Below are 18,526 nucleotides of genomic sequence, written 5' to 3'. Positions count from 1 at the left end.
TTTCTTGACCTTTGATTGCAAATATCTCCATTTGACAAATATGGACTTATCGGTTTTTGCAAACAAACTCTTCACATGACCTTTGGTTACAGAGATACGTCACGTTCTCACATTTAACCAAACAATCACATCTGAATTTTGTTTTTGTGTATTATCAGGGTTTGAGTATTGGAAGCAGAATTACAAATGACGTTTTCAAACTTCTCTTACAACGTAGTCTAATCTAGAAGTAAATATGGTACCTTCAAATATCCGTTTTGCATTATTCAAAGCAAAATATATCGGACTTGAAAAAAGGAAAAACATATGAAATTCAGAAATAACTACCGCCATAAATTTATCGTGACAATTATCGATGCATGAAACACTAAATATAAAAGTAACTATACAACTTAAATCTTTCATTTCGTAAGCAATATCATATAAAGTCATGCCATTACAGTCTCTGTAAAAATAACTTACATTCGTATGATTCTTTATTTCAAGGTTAAAGATAGATATATCAGTATCAAAAAGGAAATATTCAGTTGAAACAAAAATAATGAAGAGTAAAAACGCCTTATTCTTGTAATCGAATTTTCAAGAGCCAAACACCTACGGAGAAGTTCAGCCATTGGGTTTCAGTCTTTACGATTCACATTTTTCTCAATTTTTTACCAACGTCTAAACTGCAATTTTTACACAAATTTCTTCTTCGTAGATATGAAGGTTGACTAACCCATGTTGATTTCAAATAATATAATCAAACTAAACTGTTATATTTGATCTTGTGTTTCGTCCTGGAATAAATCATAAAAGAAATAGGATGCCATGCATTACCTGGCCTTTCAGGCGTAGTTGTTTCTGGTGTCGTTGTCTCGATAGTTGTGGTAGGCGGTGGTAATGTCGTGGTCGGTGGTGGAGTTCTAGGCGTTGTTGGTTTTGGCCAACATTTAGGAGGACACGTGCTACCACAACAGAGGAACCTTATTTCGTAATCCCTACAAGGGGGACGCAGAGGACCATTTCTACACTGAAGACCAATCTCAGGGTCACACGTTGCAGCGTCGTCGGTCTCGTTGGAGAATATATGCGTGTCGACAGTTCGGCATTCCACGTCTTTGCGGATGATGCAGATGGCTGGGAATCCAGGATAGTGCTGAACATCCGAAAGAAGTTCCTCTTCCACAAGAGCATCGCTTGCCAACCTACCAGGGGCCTCATCGTTGCACCAAGGTGTCCAGACGCAGAATCTCAGACATTTCTCGCACTCTGAAAAATCAAAATAAACGTAATGAGTCAAGTTACTCATAAGAAACAAATCGTCTCACGCTTTCTCATATATTCGTTCACGATCTCTTCTTTCTTTATCCACAGTGAAAGTCCGCTAACTATTTTAACCTCTGCTGCAAGTTATCTGTGTCAATTCAATAAAAAAAGGGCAAATTGATGGAGAATTCAAAATTGAAATAGTAATTGGCGCTAGTTTCCTCTCGTGTCAATGAAAATTGCAGCACTTTAATTTTCAGAACGATTTTAAATTTTTAGATCGTCCGATGACTTTCTTTCTCCCGAATGTTTTTTGCGATTTTCAATACTGAATATACATGACCTTTGGTTACAGAGATACGTCACGTTCTCACATTTGACCAAAATTCACATCTGAATTTTGTTTTTGTGTATTATCAGGGTTCGAGTATTGGAAGCAGAATTACAAATGACGTTTTCAAACTTCTCTTACAGCGTAGTCTAATCTAGAAGTAAATATGGTATCTTCAAATATCCGTTTTGCATTATCAAAGCAAAATATATCGGACTTGAAAAAAGGAAAAACATATGAAATTCAGAAATAACTACCGCCATAAATTTATCGTGACAATTATCGATGCATGAAACACTAAATATAAAAGTAACTATACAACTTAAATATTTGATTTTGTAAGCAATATTATATAAAGGCATGCCATTACAGTCTGTGTAAAAATAACTTATATTCGTATGATTCTTTATTTCAAGGTTAAAGATAGATATATCAGTATCAAAAAGGAAATATTCAGTTGAAACAAAAAATAATGATGAGTAAAAACGCCTTATTTTCTTGTAATCGAATTTTCAACAGCCAAAAACCTACGGAGATGTTCAGCCATTGGGTTTCAGTCTTTACTATTCACACTTTTCTCCATTTATTACCAAAAGTCTAAACTGCAATTTTTACACACATTTTTTTTTCTTAGATATCAAGGTTGACTAATCCATGTTGTTTTCAAATAATATTATCAAACTGTTATATTTGATTTTATGTTTCTTCTTGGAATAAATCATAAAAGAAACAGGATGCCATGCATTACCTGGCCTTTCCGGCGTAGTTGTTTCTGGTGTCGTTGTCTCGATAGTTGTGGTAGGTGGTGGTAGTGTCGTGGTCGGTGGTGGAGTTCTAGGCGTTGTTGGTTTTGGCCAACATTTAGGAGGACACGTGCTACCACAACAGAGGAACCTTATTTCGTAATCCCTACAAGGGGGACGCAGAGGACCATTTCTACACTGAAGACCAATCTCAGGGTCACACGTTGCAGCGTCGTCGGTCTCGTTGGAGAATATATGCGTGTCGACAGTTCGGCATTCCACGTCTTTGCGGATGATGCAGATGGCTGGGAATCCAGGATAGTGCTGAACATCCGAAAGAAGTTCCTCTTCCACAAGAGCATCGCTTGCCAACCTACCAGGGGCCTCATCGTTGCACCAAGGTGTCCAGACGCAGAATCTCAGACATTTCTCGCACTCTGAAAAATCAAAATAAACGTAATGAGTCAAGTTACTCATAAGAAACAAATCGTCTCACGCTTTCTCATATATTCGTTCACGATCTCTTCTTTCTTTATCCACAGTGAAAGTCCGCTAACTATTTTAACCTCTGCTGCAAGTTATCTGTGTCAATTCAATAAAAAAAGGGCAAATTGATGGAGAATTCAAAATTGAAATAGTAATTGGCGCTAGTTTCCTCTCGTGTCAATGAAAATTGCAGCACTTTATCTTTCAGAACGATTTTAAATCTTTAGATCGTCCGATGACTTTCTTTCTCCCGAATGTTTTTTGCGATTTTCAATACTGAATATACATGACCTTTGGTTACAGAGATACGTCACGTTCTCACATTTGACCAAAATTCACATCTGAATTTTGTTTTTGTGTATTATCAGGGTTCGAGTATTGGAAGCAGAATTACAAATGACGTTTTCAAACTTCTCTTACAGCGTAGTCTAATCTAGAAGTAAATATGGTATCTTCAAATATCCGTTTTGCATTATCAAAGCAAAATATATCGGACTTGAAAAAAGGAAAAACATATGAAATTCAGAAATAACTACCGCCATAAATTTATCGTGACAATTATCGATGCATGAAACACTAAATATAAAAGTAACTATACAACTTAAATCTTTGATTTTGTAAACAATATTATATAAAGGCATGCCATTACAGTCTCTGTAAAAATAACTTATATTCGTATGATTCTTTATTTCAAGGTTAAAGATAGATATATCAGTATCAAAAAGGAAATATTCAGTTGAAACAAAAAATAATGATGAGTAAAAACGCCTTATTTTCTTGTAATCGAATTTTCAACAGCCAAAAACCTACGGAGATGTTCAGCCATTGGGTTTCAGTCTTTACTATTCACACTTTTCTCCATTTATTACCAAAAGTCTAAACTGCAATTTTTACACACATTTTTTTTTCTTAGATATCAAGGTTGACTAATCCATGTTGTTTTCAAATAATATTATCAAACTGTTATATTTGATTTTATGTTTCTTCTTGGAATAAATCATAAAAGAAACAGGATGCCATGCATTACCTGGCCTTTCCGGCGTAGTTGTTTCTGGTGTCGTTGTCTCGATAGTTGTGGTAGGTGGTGGTAGTGTCGTGGTCGGTGGTGGAGTTCTAGGCGTTGTTGGTTTTGGCCAACATTTAGGAGGACACGTGCTACCACAACAGAGGAACCTTATTTCGTAATCCCTACAAGGGGGACGCAGAGGACCATTTCTACACTGAAGACCAATCTCAGGGTCACACGTTGCAGCGTCGTCGGTCTCGTTGGAGAATATATGCGTGTCGACAGTTCGGCATTCCACGTCTTTGCGGATGATGCAGATGGCTGGGAATCCAGGATAGTGCTGAACATCCGAAAGAAGTTCCTCTTCCACAAGAGCATCGCTTGCCAACCTACCAGGGGCCTCATCGTTGCACCAAGGTGTCCAGACGCAGAATCTCAGACATTTCTCGCACTCTGAAAAATCAAAATAAACGTAATGAGTCAAGTTACTCATAAGAAACAAATCGTCTCACGCTTTCTCATATATTCGTTCACGATCTCTTCTTTCTTTATCCACAGTGAAAGTCCGCTAACTATTTTAACCTCTGCTGCAAGTTATCTGTGTCAATTCAATAAAAAAAGGGCAAATTGATGGAGAATTCAAAATTGAAATAGTAATTGGCGCTAGTTTCCTCTCGTGTCAATGAAAATTGCAGCACTTTATCTTTCAGAACGATTTTAAATCTTTAGATCGTCCGATGACTTTCTTTCTCCCGAATGTTTTTTGCGATTTTCAATACTGAATATACATGACCTTTGGTTACAGAGATACGTCACGTTCTCACATTTGACCAAAATTCACATCTGAATTTTGTTTTTGTGTATTATCAGGGTTCGAGTATTGGAAGCAGAATTACAAATGACGTTTTCAAACTTCTCTTACAACGTAGTCTAATCTAGAAGTAAATATGGTATCTTCAAATATCCGTTTTGCATTATCAAAGCAAAATATATCGGACTTGAAAAAAGGAAAAACATATGAAATTCAGAAATAACTACCGCCATAAATTTATCGTGACAATTATCGATGCATGAAACACTAAATATAAAAGTAACTATACAACTTAAATCTTTGATTTTGTAAACAATATTATATAAAGGCATGCCATTACAGTCTCTGTAAAAATAACTTATATTCGTATGATTCTTTATTTCAAGGTTAAAGATAGATATATCAGTATCAAAAAGGAAATATTCAGTTGAAACAAAAAAGAATGATGAGTAAAAACGCCTTATTTTCTTGTAATCGAATTTTCAACAGCCAAAAACCTACGGAGATGTTCAGCCATTGGGTTTCAGTCTTTACTATTCACACTTTTCTCCATTTATTACCAAAAGTCTAAACTGCAATTTTTACACACATTTTTTTTTCTTAGATATCAAGGTTGACTAATCCATGTTGTTTTCAAATAATATTATCAAACTGTTATATTTGATTTTATGTTTCTTCTTGGAATAAATCATAAAAGAAACAGGATGCCATGCATTACCTGGCCTTTCCGGCGTAGTTGTTTCTGGTGTCGTTGTCTCGATAGTTGTGGTAGGTGGTGGTAGTGTCGTGGTCGGTGGTGGAGTTCTAGGCGTTGTTGGTTTTGGCCAACATTTAGGAGGACACGTGCTACCACAACAGAGGAACCTTATTTCGTAATCCCTACAAGGGGGACGCAGAGGACCATTTCTACACTGAAGACCAATCTCAGGGTCACACGTTGCAGCGTCGTCGGTCTCGTTGGAGAATATATGCGTGTCGACAGTTCGGCATTCCACGTCTTTGCGGATGATGCAGATGGCTGGGAATCCAGGATAGTGCTGAACATCCGAAAGAAGTTCCTCTTCCACAAGAGCATCGCTTGCCAACCTACCAGGGGCCTCATCGTTGCACCAAGGTGTCCAGACGCAGAATCTCAGACATTTCTCGCACTCTGAAAAATCAAAATAAACGTAATGAGTCAAGTTACTCATAAGAAACAAATCGTCTCACGCTTTCTCATATATTCGTTCACGATCTCTTCTTTCTTTATCCACAGTGAAAGTCAGCTAACTATTTTAACCTCTGCTGCAAGTTATCTCTGTCAATTCAATAAAAAAAGGGCAAATTGATGGAGAATTCAAAATTGAAATAGTAATTGGCGCTAGTTTCCTCTCGTGTCAATGAAAATTGCAGCACTTTATCTTTCAGAACGATTTTAAATTTTTAGATCGTCCGATGACTTTCTTTCTCCCGAATGTTTTTTGCGATTTTCAATACTGAATATACATGACCTTTGGTTACAGAGATACGTCACGTTCTCACATTTGACCAAAATTCACATCTGAATTTTGTTTTTGTGTATTATCAGGGTTCGAGTATTGGAAGCAGAATTACAAATGACGTTTTCAAACTTCTCTTACAGCGTAGTCTAATCTAGAAGTAAATATGGTATCTTCAAATATCCGTTTTGCATTATCAAAGCAAAATATATCGGACTTGAAAAAAGGAAAAACATATGAAATTCAGAAATAACTACCGCCATAAATTTATCGTGACAATTATCGATGCATGAAACACTAAATATAAAAGTAACTATACAACTTAAATCTTTGATTTCGTAAGCAATATCATATAAAGTCATGCCATTACAGTCTGTGTAAAAATAACTTACATTCGTATGATTCTTTATTTCAAGGTTAAAGATAGATATATCAGTATCAAAAAGGAAATATTCAGTTGAAACAAAAAATAATGAAGAGTAAAAACGCCTTATTCTTGTAATCGAATTTTCAAGAGCCAAACACCTACGGAGAAGTTCAGCCATTGGGTTTCAGTCTTTACGATTCACATTTTTCTCAATTTTTTACCAACGTCTAAACTGCAATTTTTACACAAATTTCTTCTTCGTAGATATGAAGGTTGACTAACCCATGTTGATTTCAAATAATATAATCAAACTAAACTGTTATATTTGATCTTGTGTTTCGTCCTGGAATAAATCATAAAAGAAATAGGATGCCATGCATTACCTGGCCTTTCAGGCGTAGTTGTTTCTGGTGTCGTTGTCTCGATAGTTGTGGTAGGCGGTGGTAATGTCGTGGTCGGTGGTGGAGTTCTAGGCGTTGTTGGTTTTGGCCAACATTTAGGAGGACACGTGCTACCACAACAGAGGAACCTTATTTCGTAATCCCTACAAGGGGGACGCAGAGGACCATTTCTACACTGAAGACCAATCTCAGGGTCACACGTTGCAGCGTCGTCGGTCTCGTTGGAGAATATATGCGTGTCGACAGTTCGGCATTCCACGTCTTTGCGGATGATGCAGATGGCTGGGAATCCAGGATAGTGCTGAACATCCGAAAGAAGTTCCTCTTCCACAAGAGCATCGCTTGCCAACCTACCAGGGGCCTCATCGTTGCACCAAGGTGTCCAGACGCAGAATCTCAGACATTTCTCGCACTCTGAAAAATCAAAATAAACGTAATGAGTCAAGTTACTCATAAGAAACAAATCGTCTCACGCTTTCTCATATATTCGTTCACGATCTCTTCTTTCTTTATCCACAGTGAAAGTCCGCTAACTATTTTAACCTCTGCTGCAAGTTATCTGTGTCAATTCAATAAAAAAAGGGCAAATTGATGGAGAATTCAAAATTGAAATAGTAATTGGCGCTAGTTTCCTCTCGTGTCAATGAAAATTGCAGCACTTTATCTTTCAGAACGATTTTAAATTTTTAGATCGTCCGATGACTTTCTTTCTCCCGAATGTTTTTTGCGATTTTCAATACTGAATATACATGACCTTTGGTTACAGAGATACGTCACGTTCTCACATTTGACCAAAATTCACATCTGAATTTTGTTTTTGTGTATTATCAGGGTTCGAGTATTGGAAGCAGAATTACAAATGACGTTTTCAAACTTCTCTTACAACGTAGTCTAATCTAGAAGTAAATATGGTATCTTCAAATATCCGTTTTGCATTATCAAAGCAAAATATATCGGACTTGAAAAAAGGAAAAACATATGAAATTCAGAAATAACTACCGCCATAAATTTATCGTGACAATTATCGATGCATGAAACACTAAATATAAAAGTAACTATACAACTTAAATCTTTGATTTTGTAAACAATATTATATAAAGGCATGCCATTACAGTCTCTGTAAAAATAACTTATATTCGTATGATTCTTTATTTCAAGGTTAAAGATAGATATATCAGTATCAAAAAGGAAATATTCAGTTGAAACAAAAAATAATGATGAGTAAAAACGCCTTATTTTCTTGTAATCGAATTTTCAACAGCCAAAAACCTACGGAGATGTTCAGCCATTGGGTTTCAGTCTTTACTATTCACACTTTTCTCCATTTATTACCAAAAGTCTAAACTGCAATTTTTACACACATTTTTTTTTCTTAGATATCAAGGTTGACTAATCCATGTTGTTTTCAAATAATATTATCAAACTGTTATATTTGATTTTATGTTTCTTCTTGGAATAAATCATAAAAGAAACAGGATGCCATGCATTACCTGGCCTTTCCGGCGTAGTTGTTTCTGGTGTCGTTGTCTCGATAGTTGTGGTAGGTGGTGGTAGTGTCGTGGTCGGTGGTGGAGTTCTAGGCGTTGTTGGTTTTGGCCAACATTTAGGAGGACACGTGCTACCACAACAGAGGAACCTTATTTCGTAATCCCTACAAGGGGGACGCAGAGGACCATTTCTACACTGAAGACCAATCTCAGGGTCACACGTTGCAGCGTCGTCGGTCTCGTTGGAGAATATATGCGTGTCGACAGTTCGGCATTCCACGTCTTTGCGGATGATGCAGATGGCTGGGAATCCAGGATAGTGCTGAACATCCGAAAGAAGTTCCTCTTCCACAAGAGCATCGCTTGCCAACCTACCAGGGGCCTCATCGTTGCACCAAGGTGTCCAGACGCAGAATCTCAGACATTTCTCGCACTCTGAAAAATCAAAATAAACGTAATGAGTCAAGTTACTCATAAGAAACAAATCGTCTCACGCTTTCTCATATATTCGTTCACGATCTCTTCTTTCTTTATCCACAGTGAAAGTCCGCTAACTATTTTAACCTCTGCTGCAAGTTATCTGTGTCAATTCAATAAAAAAAGGGCAAATTGATGGAGAATTCAAAATTGAAATAGTAATTGGCGCTAGTTTCCTCTCGTGTCAATGAAAATTGCAGCACTTTATCTTTCAGAACGATTTTAAATCTTTAGATCGTCCGATGACTTTCTTTCTCCCGAATGTTTTTTGCGATTTTCAATACTGAATATACATGACCTTTGGTTACAGAGATACGTCACGTTCTCACATTTGACCAAAATTCACATCTGAATTTTGTTTTTGTGTATTATCAGGGTTCGAGTATTGGAAGCAGAATTACAAATGACGTTTTCAAACTTCTCTTACAACGTAGTCTAATCTAGAAGTAAATATGGTATCTTCAAATATCCGTTTTGCATTATCAAAGCAAAATATATCGGACTTGAAAAAAGGAAAAACATATGAAATTCAGAAATAACTACCGCCATAAATTTATCGTGACAATTATCGATGCATGAAACACTAAATATAAAAGTAACTATACAACTTAAATCTTTGATTTTGTAAACAATATTATATAAAGGCATGCCATTACAGTCTCTGTAAAAATAACTTATATTCGTATGATTCTTTATTTCAAGGTTAAAGATAGATATATCAGTATCAAAAAGGAAATATTCAGTTGAAACAAAAAAGAATGATGAGTAAAAACGCCTTATTTTCTTGTAATCGAATTTTCAACAGCCAAAAACCTACGGAGATGTTCAGCCATTGGGTTTCAGTCTTTACTATTCACACTTTTCTCCATTTATTACCAAAAGTCTAAACTGCAATTTTTACACACATTTTTTTTTCTTAGATATCAAGGTTGACTAATCCATGTTGTTTTCAAATAATATTATCAAACTGTTATATTTGATTTTATGTTTCTTCTTGGAATAAATCATAAAAGAAACAGGATGCCATGCATTACCTGGCCTTTCCGGCGTAGTTGTTTCTGGTGTCGTTGTCTCGATAGTTGTGGTAGGTGGTGGTAGTGTCGTGGTCGGTGGTGGAGTTCTAGGCGTTGTTGGTTTTGGCCAACATTTAGGAGGACACGTGCTACCACAACAGAGGAACCTTATTTCGTAATCCCTACAAGGGGGACGCAGAGGACCATTTCTACACTGAAGACCAATCTCAGGGTCACACGTTGCAGCGTCGTCGGTCTCGTTGGAGAATATATGCGTGTCGACAGTTCGGCATTCCACGTCTTTGCGGATGATGCAGATGGCTGGGAATCCAGGATAGTGCTGAACATCCGAAAGAAGTTCCTCTTCCACAAGAGCATCGCTTGCCAACCTACCAGGGGCCTCATCGTTGCACCAAGGTGTCCAGACGCAGAATCTCAGACATTTCTCGCACTCTGAAAAATCAAAATAAACGTAATGAGTCAAGTTACTCATAAGAAACAAATCGTCTCACGCTTTCTCATATATTCGTTCACGATCTCTTCTTTCTTTATCCACAGTGAAAGTCAGCTAACTATTTTAACCTCTGCTGCAAGTTATCTGTGTCAATTCAATAAAAAAAGGGCAAATTGATGGAGAATTCAAAATTGAAATAGTAATTGGCGCTAGTTTCCTCTCGTGTCAATGAAAATTGCAGCACTTTATCTTTCAGAACGATTTTAAATTTTTAGATCGTCCGATGACTTTCTTTCTCCCGAATGTTTTTTGCGATTTTCAATACTGAATATACATGACCTTTGGTTACAGAGATACGTCACGTTCTCACATTTGACCAAAATTCACATCTGAATTTTGTTTTTGTGTATTATCAGGGTTCGAGTATTGGAAGCAGAATTACAAATGACGTTTTCAAACTTCTCTTACAACGTAGTCTAATCTAGAAGTAAATATGGTATCTTCAAATATCCGTTTTGCATTATCAAAGCAAAATATATCGGACTTGAAAAAAGGAAAAACATATGAAATTCAGAAATAACTACCGCCATAAATTTATCGTGACAATTATCGATGCATGAAACACTAAATATAAAAGTAACTATACAACTTAAATCTTTGATTTTGTAAACAATATTATATAAAGGCATGCCATTACAGTCTCTGTAAAAATAACTTATATTCGTATGATTCTTTATTTCAAGGTTAAAGATAGATATATCAGTATCAAAAAGGAAATATTCAGTTGAAACAAAAAAGAATGATGAGTAAAAACGCCTTATTTTCTTGTAATCGAATTTTCAACAGCCAAAAACCTACGGAGATGTTCAGCCATTGGGTTTCAGTCTTTACTATTCACACTTTTCTCCATTTATTACCAAAAGTCTAAACTGCAATTTTTACACACATTTTTTTTTCTTAGATATCAAGGTTGACTAATCCATGTTGTTTTCAAATAATATTATCAAACTGTTATATTTGATTTTATGTTTCTTCTTGGAATAAATCATAAAAGAAACAGGATGCCATGCATTACCTGGCCTTTCCGGCGTAGTTGTTTCTGGTGTCGTTGTCTCGATAGTTGTGGTAGGTGGTGGTAGTGTCGTGGTCGGTGGTGGAGTTCTAGGCGTTGTTGGTTTTGGCCAACATTTAGGAGGACACGTGCTACCACAACAGAGGAACCTTATTTCGTAATCCCTACAAGGGGGACGCAGAGGACCATTTCTACACTGAAGACCAATCTCAGGGTCACACGTTGCAGCGTCGTCGGTCTCGTTGGAGAATATATGCGTGTCGACAGTTCGGCATTCCACGTCTTTGCGGATGATGCAGATGGCTGGGAATCCAGGATAGTGCTGAACATCCGAAAGAAGTTCCTCTTCCACAAGAGCATCGCTTGCCAACCTACCAGGGGCCTCATCGTTGCACCAAGGTGTCCAGACGCAGAATCTCAGACATTTCTCGCACTCTGAAAAATCAAAATAAACGTAATGAGTCAAGTTACTCATAAGAAACAAATCGTCTCACGCTTTCTCATATATTCGTTCACGATCTCTTCTTTCTTTATCCACAGTGAAAGTCAGCTAACTATTTTAACCTCTGCTGCAAGTTATCTCTGTCAATTCAATAAAAAAAGAAAGGGCAAATTGATGGAGAATTCAAAATTGAAATAGTAATTGGCGCTAGTTTCTCCCGTGTCAATGAAAATTGCCAGCACTTTATCTTTCAAAACGATCTTAATTTTTGAGATTGTCCGATGACTTTCTTTCTACTGAATGTTATTTTGCGATTTTCAATACTGAATATACATGAAGAATTTGTTCGCGAAAAATCGATGAGTCCATTTCTTGAAGATTTTAAAGTACAGTTTCTATCATATAGTACAAAAAAATACCTTTACAATGATATATTGGTCACTACATATAAAGGTACATTTTTGAAGTTATGGTCAAAAGAACCAAAACAATTCTTATTATTCTCTATATTTTTCTTGACCTTTGATTACAAATATCTCCATTTGACAAATATGGACTTATCGGTTTTTGCAAACAAACTCTTCACATGACCTTTGGTTACAGAGATACGTCACGTTCTCACATTTAACCAAACAATCACATCTGAATTTTGTTTTTCTGTATTATCAGGGTTTGAGTATTGGAAGCAGAATTACAAATGACGTTTTCAAACTTCTCTTACAACGTAGTCTAATCTAGAAATAAATATGGTACCTTCAAATATCCGTTTTGCATTATCAAAGCAAAATATATCGGACTTGAAAAAAGGAAAAACATATGAAATTCAGAAATAACTACCGGAATAAATTTATTGTGACAATTATCGATGCATGAAACACTAAATATAAAAGTAACTATACAACTTAAATCTTTGATTTCGTAAGCAATATTATATAAAGTCATGCCATTACAGTCTCTGTAAAAATAACTTATATTCGTATGATTCATTATTTCAACGTTAAAGATAGGTATATCAGTACCAAAAAGGAAATGTTCAGTTGAAACAAAAAATAATGATGAGTAAACACGCCTTATTTTCTTGTAATCGAATTTTCAACAGCCAAAAACCTACGGAGATGTTCAGCCATCGGGTTTCAGTCTTTACTATTCGCACTTTTCTTAATTCATTACCAAAAGTCTAAACTGCAATATTTATACACATTTCTTCTTCGTAGATATGAAGGTTGACTATTAACCCATGTTGAATTCAAATAATATAATAAAACTGTCATATTTGATTTTGTGTTTCTTTCTGAAATAAATCATAAAAGAAACAGGATGTCATGCATTACCTGGCCTTTCCGGCGTAGTTGTTTCTGGTGTCGTTGTCTCGATAGTTGTTGTAGGTGGTGGAGAATGTGGTGTTGTAATTTCGGGCGGTGTTGGTTTTGGCCAACATTTAGGAGGACACGTGGTACCACAACAGAGGAACCTTATTTCGTAATCCCTACAAGGGGGACGCAGAGGACCATTTCTGCACTGCAGACCAATGTCAGGGTCACACGTTGCAGCGTCGTTGGTCTCGTTGGCGTACATATGAGTGTCGACAGTTCGGCATTCCACGTCTCTGCGGATGATGCACATGGCTGGGAATCCAGGATAGTGCTGAACATCCGAAAGAAGTTCCTCTTCCACAAGAGCATCGCTTGCCAACCTACCAGGGGCCTCATCGTTGCACCAAGGTGTCCAGACGCAGAAATTCAGACATTTGCGGCAATCTGTCAAATCAAGGTACGTTTTATATATCGGACTGTCAACAAATAACAAAGACTAGAATCCTCGGCTGAGGCCATTGATGACAAAAGGATACTGAAATCTTCCTGAAACTCAAGTTCAACAGCTGATATCACATGATAATCGATAGCTAATTCTACACCTTTTATGTTTCAATTTCAAGCAACATGTTAACCTCGTATCAAAAGTATCTTTTTACCTTCTATTTTGGACATAGCTGAGTCTTTCATATTTGATTACAATCAAGTCTTTAATCAACAAAGAAGTAATCGTTTACCAAGCGATATTCCGTTATTGTCAAATTCATCAACTCATTTAGAATTCCTTTAATACCTGGACATGAAGAAAGGTTTCTTTATTTTTTCTTTGGGATGGGTAACCAAATTGTGTGCAGGTCCGGTTTAAAGTACGATCGCCATTTCAACTGTTATGATTCTTTTCAGTGTTGCTCGAAAGAAAAACAAACAAAGAAACAAAGAAATACAAAATTGATTTTTAGGTTTTAAAACATGCAAATGCTCTCAGTTTATAGTAAACTTTGATCATTCATTTAATATTCGGATGCCATGCAATTACATCATGGTATTCTATGAATATGACATTTTCCTGAGATCAGTCACGATAAAGACAATATGATATTGCATTACCTGGCGGTGGCTTTGTCGTGGTTGTTTCTGGTGTCGTTGTTTCGGGGGGAGGTGTTGTAGATGGTGGAGGTTGTGTTGTTGTAATTTCGGGCGTTGTTGGTTTTGGCCAACATTTAGGAGGACACGTGGTACCACAACAGAGGAACCTTATTTCGTAATCCCTACAAGGGGGACGCAGAGGACCATTTCTGCACTGCAGACCAATGTCAGGGTCACACGTTGCAGCGTCGTTGGTCTCGTTGGCGTACATATGAGTGTCGACAGTTCGGCATTCCACGTCTCTGCGGATGATGCACATGGCTGGGAATCCGGGATAGTGCTGAACATCCGAAAGAAGTTCCTCTTCCACAAGAGCATCGCTTGCCAACCTACCAGGGGCCTCATCGTTGCACCAAGGTGTCCAGACGCAGAAATTCAGACATTTGCGGCAATCTGTCAAATCAAGGTACGTTTTATATATCGGACTGTCAACAAATAACAAAGACTAGAATCCTCGGCTGAGGCCATTGATGACAAAAGGATACTGAAATCTTCCTGAAACTCAAGTTCAACAGCTGATATCACATGATAATCGATAGCTAATTCTACACCTTTTATGTTTCAATTTCAAGCAACATGTTAACCTCGTATCAAAAGTATCTTTTTACCTTCTATTTTGGACATAGCTGAGTCTTTCATATTTGATTACAATCAAGTCTTTAATCAACAAAGAAGTAATCGTTTACCAAGCGATATTCCGTTATTGTCAAATTCATCAACTCATTTAGAATTCCTTTAATACCTGGACATGAAGAAAGGTTTCTTTATTTTTTCTTTGGGATGGGTAACCAAATTGTGTGCAGGTCCGGTTTAAAGTACGATCGCCATTTCAACTGTTATGATTCTTTTCAGTGCTGCTCGAAAGAAAAACAAACAAAGAAACAAAGAAATACAAAATTGATTTTTAGGTTTTAAAACATGCAAATGCTCTCAGTTTATAGTAAACTTTGATCATTCATTTAATATTCGGATGCCATGCAATTACATCATGGTATTCTATGAATATGACATTTTCCTGAGATCAGTCACGATAAAGACAATATGATATTGCATTACCTGGCGGTGGCTTTGTCGTTGTTGTTTCTGGTGTCGTTGTTTCGGGGGGAGGTGTTGTAGATGGTGGAGGTTGTGTTGTTGTAATTTCGGGCGTTGTTGGTTTTGGCCAACATTTAGGAGGACACGTGGTACCACAACAGAGGAACCTTATTTCGTAATCCCTACAAGGGGGACGCAGAGGACCATTTCTGCACTGCAGACCAATGTCAGGGTCACACGTTGCAGCGTCGTTGGTCTCGTTGGCGTACATATGAGTGTCGACAGTTCGGCATTCCACGTCTCTGCGGATGATGCACATGGCTGGGAATCCGGGATAGTGCTGAACATCCGAAAGAAGTTCCTCTTCCACAAGAGCATCGCTTGCCAACCTACCAGGGGCCTCATCGTTGCACCAAGGTGTCCAGACGCAGAAATTCAGACATTTGCGGCAATCTGTCAAATCAAGGTACGTTTTATATATCGGACTGTCAACAAATAACAAAGACTAGAATCCTCGGCTGAGGCCATTGATGACAAAAGGATACTGAAATCTTCCTGAAACTCAAGTTCAACAGCTGATATCACATGATAATCGATAGCTAATTCTACACCTTTTATGTTTCAATTTCAAGCAACATGTTAACCTCGTATCAAAAGTATCTTTTTACCTTCTATTTTGGACATAGCTGAGTCTTTCATATTTGATTACAATCAAGTCTTTAATCAACAAAGAAGTAATCGTTTACCAAGCGATATTCCGTTATTGTCAAATTCATCAACTCATTTAGAATTCCTTTAATACCTGGACATGAAGAAAGGTTTCTTTATTTTTTCTTTGGGATGGGTAACCAAATTGTGTGCAGGTCCGGTTTAAAGTACGATCGCCATTTCAACTGTTATGATTCTTTTCAGTGCTGCTCGAAAGAAAAACAAACAAAGAAACAAAGAAATACAAAATTGATTTTTAGGTTTTAAAACATGCAAATGCTCTCAGTTTATAGTAAACTTTGATCATTCATTTAATATTCGGATGCCATGCAATTACATCATGGTATTCTATGAATATGACATTTTCCTGAGATCAGTCACGATAAAGACAATATGATATTGCATTACCTGGCGGTGGCTTTGTCGTTGTTGTTTCTGGTGTCGTTGTTTCGGGGGGAGGTGTTGTAGATGGTGGAGGTTGTGTTGTTGTAATTTCGGGCGTTGTTGGTTTTGGCCAACATTTAGGAGGACACGTGGTACCACAACAGAGGAACCTTATTTCGTAATCCCTACAAGGGGGACGCAGAGGACCATTTCTGCACTGCAGACCAATGTCAGGGTCACACGTTGCAGCGTCGTTGGTCTCGTTGGCGTACATATGAGTGTCGACAGTTCGGCATTCCACGTCTCTGCGGATGATGCACATGGCTGGGAATCCGGGATAGTGCTGAACATCCGAAAGAAGTTCCTCTTCCACAAGAGCATCGCTTGCCAACCTACCAGGGGCCTCATCGTTGCACCAAGGTGTCCAGACGCAGAAATTCAGACATTTGCGGCAATCTGTCAAATCAAGGTACGTTTTATATATCGGACTGTCAACAAATAACAAAGACTAGAATCCTCGGCTGAGGCCATTGATGACAAAAGGATACTGAAATCTTCCTGAAACTCAAGTTCAACAGCTGATATCACATGATAATCGATAGCTAATTCTACACCTTTTATGTTTCAATTTCAAGCAACATGTTAACCTCGTATCAAAAGTATCTTTTTACCTTCTATTTTGGACATAGCTGAGTCTTTCATATTTGATTACAATCAAGTCTTTAATCAACAAAGAAGTAATCGTTTACCAAGCGATATTCCGTTATTGTCAAATTCATCAACTCATTTAGAATTCCTTTAATACCTGGACATGAAGAAAGGTTTCTTTATTTTTTCTTTGGGATGGGTAACCAAATTGTGTGCAGGTCCGGTTTAAAGTACGATCGCCATTTCAACTGTTATGATTCTTTTCAGTGCTGCTCGAAAGAAAAACAAACAAAGAAACAAAGAAATACAAAATTGATTTTTAGGTTTTAAAACATGCAAATGCTCTCAGTTTATAGTAAACTTTGATCATTCATTTAATATTCGGATGCCATGCAATTACATCATGGTATTCTACGAATATGACATTTTCCTGAGATCAGTCACGATAAAGACAATATGATATTGCATTACCTGGCGGTGGCTTTGTCGTTGTTGTTTCTGGTGTCGTTGTTTCGGGGGGAGGTGTTGTAGGTGGTGGAGGTTGTGTTGTTGTAATTTCGGGCGTTGTTGGTTTTGGCCAACATTTAGGAGGACACGTGGTACCACAACAGAGGAACCTTATTTCGTAATCCCTACAAGGGGGACGCAGAGGACCATTTCTGCACTGCAGACCAATGTCAGGGTCACACGTTGCAGCGTCGTTGGTCTCGTTGGCGTACATATGAGTGTCGACAGTTCGGCATTCCACGTCTCTGCGGATGATGCACATGGCTGGGAATCCGGGATAGTGCTGAACATCCGAAAGAAGTTCCTCTTCCACAAGAGCATCGCTTGCCAACCTACCAGGGGCCTCATCGTTGCACCAAGGTGTCCAGACGCAGAAATTCAGACATTTGCGGCAATCTGTCAAATCAAGGTACGTTTTATATATCGGACTGTCAACAAATAACAAAGACTAGAATCCTCGGCTGAGGCCATTGATGACAAAAGGATACTGAAATCTTCCTGAAACTCAAGTTCAACAGCTGATATCACATGATAATCGATAGCTAATTCTACACCTTTTATGTTTCAATTTCAAGCAACATGTTAACCTCGTATCAAAAGTATCTTTTTACCTTCTATTTTGGACATAGCTGAGTCTTTCATATTTGATTACAATCAAGTCTTTAATCAACAAAGAAGTAATCGTTTACCAAGCGATATTCCGTTATTGTCAAATTCATCAACTCATTTAGAATTCCTTTAATACCTGGACATGAAGAAAGGTTTCTTTATTTTTTCTTTGGGATGGGTAACCAAATTGTGTGCAGGTCCGGTTTAAAGTACGATCGCCATTTCAACTGTTATGATTCTTTTCAGTGCTGCTCGAAAGAAAAACAAACAAAGAAACAAAGAAATACAAAATTGATTTTTAGGTTTTAAAACATGCAAATGCTCTCAGTTTATAGTAAACTTTGATCATTCATTTAATAT

At 37.4% G+C, this 18,526-nt stretch overlaps 1 protein-coding gene across 1 annotated transcript in view; it reads right to left on the bottom strand.

Moving 5' to 3' along the window:
- Positions 1-18,526, bottom strand: part of LOC139726508 (uncharacterized) — a 105,056-nt gene that overhangs the window by 10,647 nt on the left and 75,883 nt on the right. The window contains exons 54-64 of the mRNA XM_071637465.1: positions 16,434-16,853; positions 14,237-14,663; positions 13,148-13,573; positions 11,278-11,809; positions 10,088-10,188; positions 8,262-8,847; positions 6,854-7,338; positions 5,244-5,775; positions 4,054-4,154; positions 2,228-2,813; positions 820-1,304 (exon numbers count right to left, since the gene is read on the bottom strand). Of these exons, the coding sequence (XP_071493566.1) occupies positions 820-1,304; positions 2,228-2,813; positions 4,054-4,154; positions 5,244-5,775; positions 6,854-7,338; positions 8,262-8,847; positions 10,088-10,188; positions 11,278-11,809; positions 13,148-13,573; positions 14,237-14,663; positions 16,434-16,853 (4,681 nt within the window). The remainder of the gene's footprint in view (positions 1-819; positions 1,305-2,227; positions 2,814-4,053; positions 4,155-5,243; positions 5,776-6,853; positions 7,339-8,261; positions 8,848-10,087; positions 10,189-11,277; positions 11,810-13,147; positions 13,574-14,236; positions 14,664-16,433; positions 16,854-18,526) is intronic.

The sequence above is a fragment of the Diadema antillarum genome, unplaced genomic scaffold (assembly GCF_040938485.1).
Source record: "Diadema antillarum isolate AM-2024a unplaced genomic scaffold, OU_Dant_1.0 seq00000086_RagTag, whole genome shotgun sequence".
Classification (NCBI taxonomy): Eukaryota; Metazoa; Echinodermata; class Echinoidea; order Diadematoida; family Diadematidae; genus Diadema; species Diadema antillarum.
This window is presented reverse-complemented; position numbering and strand designations above follow the sequence as displayed.